The sequence below is a fragment of the Coffea arabica genome, chromosome 3e (assembly GCF_036785885.1).
Source record: "Coffea arabica cultivar ET-39 chromosome 3e, Coffea Arabica ET-39 HiFi, whole genome shotgun sequence".
NCBI classification, from domain to species: Eukaryota; Viridiplantae; Streptophyta; class Magnoliopsida; order Gentianales; family Rubiaceae; genus Coffea; species Coffea arabica.
The window spans coordinates 46056406-46066293 of record NC_092315.1 but is presented as its reverse complement, the minus strand read 5'-3'; the positions used below and the strand labels follow the sequence as shown (position 1 = coordinate 46066293).

The 9888-nt window shown below is 36.4% G+C and overlaps 1 protein-coding gene across 2 annotated transcripts; it reads left to right on the top strand.

The window, feature by feature from the left end:
* Positions 1–3764: 3764 nt before the first annotated feature.
* On the top strand, positions 3765–7827 carry LOC113736945 (putative late blight resistance protein homolog R1A-3). 2 transcript variants are annotated; one of them, XM_027264166.2, is made up of 2 exons: positions 3765–5998; positions 6292–6529. In XM_027264166.2, exons 1-2 carry the CDS (start codon positions 4050–4052, stop codon positions 6410–6412), a joined length of 2070 nt encoding a protein of 689 aa, XP_027119967.1. In that variant the 5' UTR covers positions 3765–4049; the 3' UTR covers positions 6413–6529. The 2 variants fall into 2 exon arrangements, with proteins under 2 accessions (XP_027119967.1, XP_027119966.1); XM_027264165.2 differs by adding an exon at positions 7518–7827 and having other exon boundaries at positions 3766–7202.
* The last annotated feature ends 2061 nt before the right edge of the window (positions 7828–9888 follow it).

The window sequence follows — 9888 nt, the reverse complement described above, 5'->3', positions numbered from 1 at the left end:
CTAGTATCTGAAATACATTTAGATAATTAGTGAACTACAAACCCAAATACCTTTTAAATAATTCAAATAACTAAAGCAATTTGAGTAGATTTTAAATCATTCGTCAGATTTTTCAATCCAAACATACCCTAATAGGATTGGAAATGTTAATGGTGTGTGCGAATGGAGAAATTCTAGTGTCATAGAAGACAAAAGGATTGTTGGGAGAACTAAGAGTATTTAGCTGTACTAATCATTGTTGTACAAAGATGAGTAAAGTTTTCCTTCAAGCCAAAATTTACTTTGAACACTCATTTTTTCGTCCAACATTTTTGCTAGCCTATTCAATTGAGCTTAATTCCTAAAACGATGCAAATTCTAACATTTTCATTTGAAAATAAACCAAACACGACAAAGAGAAATGTCGAACACTAGGGCCTTCTCTCTCTCTCTCTCTCTTTGTTTTCAAGTCAAAAAGCTGTTATGGTGTGGTCTATGTTCCCCCTCTTTTAGAGTCATTCGATTGTGCTTTTGACTGGCTCTTAGCCGAATGAATATGGCTTGCAGTAATGGAGATGGCTTTCTCAATAGGACTTGAATCATTCTCTTTCAATGGATTTATATGACTCTCCACAATTTTTTTGTGATGACTATTGTCTAATTTTTATGTTTTATATGTAATTTACATTTAACTTTCTTGGAATTCATTAAATTCTAATTATAGGACCTGAATCATTCTCTTCAATGGATTTACACTACTGATTGGTTGGATTTCATTTAAAGCCCACCCCAGATTTAAATTCTAATTCTCTTGTACAACTTTCCCCAATCAGTTATCCCTTTTTCTTTCCTCTATAGCTTGGAAACAATCATTTAGCTTTTCTTTTCCGGTACAATGTTTTCAATTATTTCAGCTTCAAGTTTGTCCAGATTGTGCTAAAGTAGACATTCATGGTCCCACTCATCAGTACGCAATTCATTTCAATTTAAGTGTGATAAAATATAAGACACAGTAGATATTTTCATCAGTATTCTGTATACCAACTTGCTCACAAGCTGAACACATCAAATTTCTAAACTTGTTTCTGGAAGATGAATTCTTAGGCCAAATTCTTCAGATCCATCTCAAATCCAGAAATTCAATTTGTTTCTGTTGTTTTGGGCTGAATAGAGAATATATGCAAGTAGGGACAAAATTTTTGCATAGAAATACAAAAAAGTTAATCGATCAGTGATAGGGTATAATTTGTTAGTATTTTTATTATTAATTTTCCCTTCTATCCCTGACAAATATTGTGTTAATTGCTGATATTTACTCATATTTGGTATTTGGAATCAATTTCAGGAATGAAGCAGAAAACTACCAAAAAGGAGGGACTTTGTGAAAAATATGGAGACTTCTAAGGGCTTCAATCCTTGGGCCCTTGAATTGGTGGGGGACCACAAGCTAGTGAAAGGCATTTGGTCATTTGGGCTTCAAAGAAAGCAACGTAGAGAGACTTGGAACAAGAAGTACTTGGGAGGCTTTGTCCACATGTGTGGGGACCACCTAGATAGTTTTTAGTCATCTTTCTTTTGTTGCTTTAAAAGGGGACAACATACAGAAGCAAGAGATATCTAGGGCTTTAGTTTTAGTTTAGTTTTAGTTTCTTTTCTTTCTTTCCTTAGACTGGCCTCTGACACACGCCAGGTGTTCGACAATATTCCCCAACGGGGAGATTTTCTCATGAGGCGTGGTTAAGCTTTTCTAGTCAAGGGGACAACTAAAGATTTGGTTCAACAATTACTGTGAGATCTAATTTATTTTAATTGCTTCCTTAATTTATTGGTATTTATATGTTTCCTGCTTTTAATTGCTATAGCTCGTGTGAGTGATTGAATAGATGCGCAATATTTAATTATTCATATAGGCTATTTTGCTAAATAGGGGTAATTGAATCCGTAATTGTTCGTTATCCCTATCTCGGTAGCAACTGGCGTAATTGGGTTTATGACAGGGGAACATACGATCTAACTTAAACGAACCCTCGTAGCGTGTTTGTTAGTTAGGATTGGGCCTTTCTAATTATTAATGCAAATCTAGAAATTAAATCCTACGGTCGTACTTAGGGTTGTTTCCTGATTAGAGAAATAGTCAACGGTCGTACCTTAGCTATCGACAAATTAAGGAAGGGTTGGTTGTTTGTCGCGTGCATGACAACTATAACTAATCTATTAATAAATGTGGAATTATCTGTGAATCAATGATCAGTGCCTGAACCATTTCTGAAGTGTACCCTTGGCTAGAGTTTCTCCAATAATTATTCCTTTTATTTATTTTCTGCATTTAATTTATTTAGTTAGCATTTAATCCAAAACCCCCCATACCTTGGACTCTAGAAGAAACGAATTATCCCCAGTCCCTGTGGATTCGACCCTACTCACCGCTATATATAAAATCTGTATTTTTCTCGAGTAGGTACTTATTATTGCACATGTTCGGCACCTGTCAATCAGAGAGGTTGATCTATGTGTAGTAGAAAATTTTGGACATGATGGCTTCTGCCGCTGGTGCTGGTTCTTCAAGCTTGGATCGCCTTGATTCTGCACTGAGAGGCATAAAGTATCCCTGGGAGATCCTATCAAAACTCAAAGATGATTGGAGATTTTTGGGAAAAAATTGGGAATCCACTCATAAGGGGAGTGGTCATGCTGCCACAGATGAGGAGAAGAATTCGGCCTTCTGCCTCAAGATCGAAGCGACAGCTGAGGAGATTGCCCAGAAACTTATTCATTTCCGTGAAGAAATGATGACCAGGTAAAAGATGAAGAATTCCTAAACGAACTGGCCCTTGATTGTGCAACAAAAACCAAGCTCTTGATTGCTGAAGTTGAAGCAGCTCTTGACCATTTGTACTTGATGTGGTCAGGAGGGATCAGCAGCAGCAGCTCATTCCGATTCCAACTCCCCTCTCTTGATTGCAATGATTTACTTGAATATGTATTATCAACTCTGTCCCCAATCCCTCAGACTGTGGGATTCCATCTCAACTTGCTATGGCTCTCTGCTGTGCTGAGGTGGTTGCGATTAAGGATTTGGTGGGGAGCTTTTGCTGCCGTGTCTTCTCTGGTAAAGATGGACATTTTCGAGATGAGGTGTTTTTCCTATTAAAACTTTTTCTCTACACCACTTCTGTACTAGAGGACGAGGATTGACGACTCTCCGTTTGGATTAGCTTTTTTTTGAGTATTTTTAAAAACTTTGCTAGAAAATACCTTAGAATATTTTTAGAAAATATTTTAAGATATTTAAAAGTAAAAAAAATTTTAAAATATTTTTAAAAAATTTAAATAAATTTAAATTATTTTTTAAATTATTTTTTAGAGTATTTTTTAAAAACTTTTATTATTTTTGAAAAATTAATTTTTAAAAATAATTAATTCAGACGAATATTATATATATAAAAAATTTTAAAATTAATATATTGTATGAATAAAATATTTTTTAAAATTATGATAGTATTATATTTAAAAAAAAAAGGCTAATTCAAACGTATAAACACATACAACCCCATACCCCACCCCATCCCCCCCTCTCCTCGCGCCGCGGCGGCGGCTGTTTCGCGGCTTATGCCTTCCCCGTGTAGAAATGTCCACGGCCGACTTTGATTATCCAGCACCAGCTCACCCACTTCTTTAGAAATGTCCACGTATATTAGAAACGTCAAACACGAGTAGAACAGGGCCACGTTTTCATCCATTATTGACGTACACGGTACACGGTACACAGCGTTTGCTTTGCGTCCTTTCTTTATTTGTCAAAGCCCTCACACCTTTTCCCACTTCATCATTTTCTCCACAGAAAATAGAAAAAATCTTTCCTTCCCGTTTGCTCTTCCCCCCTCCTCTTGGCCGGCCGCTTATCTTGTTTCAGAAGAGGCCAGACTATTTCTTCATACAGTCCTCCTTCATACTTTCGTGTAAATAACAGTGCTGGTCGAAAAGGACAACACTAGACAGCTCACCTCGGTGTTCTAAGTTACTTACAAAGATTTGTTTTCTCGAGGCAGAGCTTTTCCTTTTCCTTCAGTATGCTTCCTGATTTTGAAGATGTCATGGACAAATGTAGACAAATCCCCAGAAGACTGTGCAGATATCCCCGAAAGTTATTGGCGCGGATTGAATCAAAATTCAAGGATCATGAGTCATCTGTGGTGAAATACTCACTTCCGGTGCTTCGTTTTCAGCTTGAGATGCACAAGGGAGAGTTCTTTCTGAAGAGGCTATTACGTCTGAAGAGCAAGAATGATGAAAGGCTTATGGCTCATCAGAAAGATCAAATTAAACTTTTCGTTCAGAAGTTCGAGTGTATCGCACTAATTCTCTCAGATGAAAGAATTAAGGACAGAGAGGACGTATTAGGAGCAATTGGAGAATTTTTTCACAGGCTGCCATATGTGTTTATCTTCCTCAACGAACAAGATGAAATGACCAACCCTTCATTTCCTGAGCTGTTAGATAAGGAGACACATTTGATCAAGGCAAAGCTCATGGATCTTATTCCTAAATTTCCAGAGTTTAATTTCCCAAAAACTTCCAAACTGAAGTTCCTTGATTTTCTCGGGAGGAACCTCAGGGAGCTGCTGAAATATAATTCTGCATCAACTGCATTGGTGAAGCTCCCCATGGAAGAGATTCAAGTACACCTCCAGAATTTTTCACAGTTGGAGGACATTGAGGAGCATCCAAAGATAGAAGATCTCGTTGACCGATTCACTGATTTGGCATATAAGGCGGAGTACATAATTGATTCAATAGAGGGTGATGCTCAATGGCAGCATTTCTTCTGGTTGGACAATGTGCTGGATGAGTTAAGACTTCTTAGCGAGAAGGCCGGAGGAATTCATTTGACAACCCCTGATATGGAAGTCCAAGATTCCAAGAGTGTCACCCAGGTTTCAGTTGACAAGTTATCAACAAAAAATACATCAGCAATTGACGAAATTGTGGTGGATCTCAGTAACAGAGAAAATGAAATTCTCAACCAGTTGACTAGAGGATCCTCAAAGCTGGATATTGTTTTCATTGTTGGAATGCCTGGTTTAGGCAAGACAACGTTGGCGAGGAAGGTGTACAGCAGTCTTAAAGTCATGCGTCACTTCCATCTTCGTGCATGGTGCTCTGTTTCCCCAGAATATGAGAAAAGGAGATTGTTGCTCGAAATTCTAACAGGGATTCATGGGCTTACAGAAGAGATTCGCCAAATGAGGGATGAAGATCTCCAAGATAAATTGCGTAAGTTGTTACTGAAAAACAAGTATCTCATAGTTATGGACGACGTTTGGGGTATTGGAGCTTGGAATGACTTGAAAAACTCATTCCCAGATGATGCAAATGGAAGTCGAATACTGTTCACCAGTCGCCTCCACAGAGTGGCCTCGGAAATTAAACAAGAGAGTCCTCCTCTTTCTCTAAGCCTTTTTTCTCATGAGGAAAGTTGGCAGCTGTTAGAAAAGAAGGTATTCAAGGAAGAATGTTGCCCCAGTGAGCTGCAGGGAGTCGGAAAGGAAATTGCTTACCACTGTCAAGGATTGCCTCTTGCTGTTGTTGCGGTTGCTGGTATACTGAAAACGACAGAAAAAAGCCAAAATTCGTGGCAAACAATCGCAGATAACTTGAGCTCACAAATAATTGATAATCCCGAAGCACAGTGCAAAGAAGTCTTAGATCTCAGCTACAAACACTTGCCGGAATATCTTAAATCATGCTTTCTATATTTGGGAGTTCTTAATGAAGGCAGAGATATTCTTGTCAGGAAGTTGATGCTGCTTTGGATCGCAGAAGGTTTCATACCAGAAACTAAGAAGGGCTTTGAAGATGTGGCCGAGGCTTTCTTGATGGATCTAATTGACAGAAGCTTGGTGATAATCTCCAAAAGAAGATCCAACGGCAAAGTTAGAGCATGTCGCCTCCATGATCTTGTCCTTGATTTCTGTAAGTCTAAAACCGAGGATGAGAAATTCTTTCAGCTGATAACCAGGTCTGACAATCCATATGCTTCTTTTCCTAGTACAGATTATGGTTTTGAATTTGATTTTTACCGTCATTCATCCCCCGTTTCATTTGCATCCTATCGGTTGGCTATATCTTTGAAGAGAAACCACTTCATTGAATCAAAACCTTCTGGCTCGGCCACCCGTTCTTTGGTTTTCTTTGCTTCTACAGATTCAGAACCCAAACGCCCTTATGACATCTCATTCATTTGGCACAACTTCAAATTGCTTAGAGTCTTGGATTTTGAATGCTTCAACTTGGGTATTTCATTTCCTGTAGAAATTGGAATTCTGGTACAATTGAGATATTTAGCGGTTGGAGGCTATTTGAAGTCCATTCCACAGTCGATAGCCAACCTCAGGAAACTGAAAACTCTTATTGTGAAGGGATTAAGTGGTAAGATCACCTTACCAAATACCATCTGGCGCATCACAAGTTTAAGGCATCTTCATGTAAATCTCCATGTTGCTTTCGACTCAGATGCTGAAGAGCTTGGTGATAGCTCTATATTAGAAAATTTGGTCAGTTTTTCCTGCCTATCTCTTTCTTGTGGTAAAGATGCAGAAAGGATTATAAAGAGGCTTCCAAATCTTTGCAAACTGAGTTGCATATTCTATGAATCACCAAATTCTTCCACGAACAGCAATCATTTTCCGAGATTGAACTGTCTGACTCATTTGGAGTCACTCAAGATATTCTACTATGGAAGCCCTCTTAAGAATGGCGAGTTCAGCCTCCCTTTGAATCTAAAGAAATTGACTTTATCAAACTTTCGCCTTCCATGGAGTCATATCTCCACAATTGGGAGACTACCAAACCTAGAAGTCCTCAAGTTACTTTCTGGTGCCTTTGAGGGGGAGACATGGGACGTGGAAGAAGAAGAGTTTCAGAATCTCAAGTTCTTGAGCTTAGACAATTTGAACATTGCTCAATGGAATGCATCTTGTGGTCATTTTTCCAAGCTTGAAAGACTCATCTTACAAAATTGCAAAGACCTTGAAGAGATTCCAGAGGATTTTGCAAACATATATACATTGGAGATGATTGAAGTACATTGGTGCAGTGAATCGGCGGAAAAATCAGCAATTAAGATTGGAGAAGAAACTGAAGATATCAAAGTCCTTATCAGGAGTTCAAATTTGAGTTCATGAGCACGATTTGGATTACGTTACTTATTCTTCCACCGTCTTGTAAGTTTTTTTTAATGAATTCCAGCTACTTATGAATTCCACCATTCTTTCTTGAGATGATATCTCTTGTATTTCTATTTGCTTCAAGAACTGATGAAGCTAGTCGAAAACTACATAATCTGCTGTTTCATAAATTGCTGTCCTCTCGAAACTCATTGCGCGTTGTTGTCTTAATTCTAGTACTAACTTGGATTTAAACTCGTTAGTACTGTTAATTGCTAATTTGCAACAGACCACTTCTGGCTTCTTTATCTAGAATTTTGATTTGTTAAATCATGTTTGAACTTGAACCTGAAAGCATTTTCTTTGCCTTAGATATTTTGGGGAATTGGTGCTCAAAGGAATGGAGGTTCAGGTCTTTAACTTGAAGACTACTCAGCTGGAACTTTGGAGGGTCTCGTTCACCATAAGCAAGAAGTTGTTGCCAAGCTTTGCCTCACATTGGAACCTTCTAATTTTGTATTCTAGATTATGTTTTTGAACTAATGTAGCAATCTGACTCTGAAGTTTACGTTGAATTCATGATGAACTGATGAAGCAGGGAGCCTCTAGATGCATTATCAATGCTTGTTTGATGAAATTGGAATGCAATTGCTTGTTATTGTCAAAGACCAAACTTTTTTCACCCTTGGTTTTGTGTTTGAATATTGAGGAATTTGTTGGCATGTTTGGTGGATTTTTTTGGATTGGATAATGTGTATTGGGATTTGGGGCCAATGGCCTTGAAATCCTTACTTAAGAAGCACTTTCTGTTTCTACAGTAGAGCGATTTTCAGGTGCAACTTTGCTTAAATGGGTTGTACTTTGGAGTGCTTCTCCTTGCTCAAAGGTATTGTACCTTTGAGGTGGTGGTGGTTGTTGTACATTGGTTTTGTACTGCTCCTGCTTCTGCGCTGTGACTTCTGTGGATTTCTGTTCGAAATTGTGTCTCCGGCAGAAAAATCCTTCGAAAATTGGATACAGGAAATTCCTGATTAATTATCAAAGTTCTTAATGACTATTGTGTTGAGATTTAATATCAGTTAATATATTACTATAATGATTACTAAAATTATTAGTAATATTACTAATAACAATAATATTATTATTATTACTAATGATTTCTAATAAAAAATTATTACTAATAATAATATATTATTAGTACATTATTACTAACATTATTACTATATTATAATATTATTAGTACATTATTACTAATAATAAATTATTATTATATTGTTACTATATTAGTATTACATTAATAATAACATTACTAATAATACTAATAGTAATACTAATTACAATACCAGTAATATTACTAAACATGATATTAATAATAATATTACTTAAAAAAATTAAAACTACTAAAAAAATAAAGAAATTGATGTTACTAATATTAATGAAAAAAATAACATTGATTTTTCCACTCTTTCAACTAAACCAATGAAAAAAATTACTACTAAAAAACACCATTGTAATTAAATAAATGCCACTATAAAAATTACCACTGTAATTTTAAAAACTATTCACCTGTAAAAAGTTACCACTAAACTAACTATCTAATATTTAAAAACATCGACCTGACACCAGCGCATCGCTTGGCATATTCCCTTAGTTAGAATACACAATTAGGTCCATACCAGTGCCCTCAATGTAGCACTGTCCAAGTTTGCTAGACTAACGAGGGAATTGTAGCTTTCATAAAGGGCCCAATTCTTGGTCCAATATTTGGCCCAACACATTCTGATTCCAAATATTAATCGAATTTGATATTAAGCCCAAAACGCATTTACTGATGAAACAAAAAATTTCAGAAATTTTCTTTGAAAAATTATCATGAAATTCAAAATTCAAATTTAGTAAATTATTGATTTCCCATTTCCCAACCAATTCTCATTTCTAGGAATGCTCTGAGGATTGGCATTTTTAGCATCGAGCAGAAGATGACGAGGCATATACTTGGGACAGTAATAGTGATCTCTTGGGCTTTTGGTGGCCTGGATTTAGGGTTCTGTAAAAAGAATTTTAAGAAGAACACGAAGAAATAATGAAGAAAAACTTCACTACTTATAAGTACTAGAATTGAAGTTGTACCTTGAAAACAATCGACTACAAAGCTTTATCTTGATCCTTAATCCACTATTAACTTAAACTAGACTTCGGAAAGGAAATTGCTAACTAAAAGGCTATCACTAAAGCACGAGAAAACAAAATTAAATTGTTATTTTCATCGGGAAAATCCATGGTCTTTCTCTTGTGATTGCCTCTTCACTTCTATAATTGTGATCCTCTAATTTTATTTTATTTTTGATGAAAACTTTCCTCTAAGTTATCAAACTTCTTGAGTTAGCCAATTCATGACTTCCTACTTCTCCCAAAAAAAAAAAAAGCCAATTCATGACTTATTCTTTTAATCTCTATCCGCTTATGATCGTCCATCAGACTTTGTTATTTCATAGGGCCTGTTGTTTGGATATGATTATTATAGGGCCCAACAAATAATTTTGCTTGACGCTCTTACAATAGCAACATGCGTATCTCGTGTGGCTTAGCAACTATACATCAGACAAGATTCTCTGTCTATTATATATGTTTATTTTTTCTATCTAATATAAAATTACGTAGTTCCACTTATTAATACTGCTGATGTGTCACGTAACATTGAATGCATATTTGGAGGTATTTGATAGGGGTGACAATTCCTGAC

What these genes read in the sequence shown, in the direction of transcription:
- LOC113736945 (XM_027264165.2), top strand. Translation starts at nt 4,050, where the DNA reads ATGCTTCCTGATTTTGAAGATGTCATGGACAAATGTAGACAAATCCCC.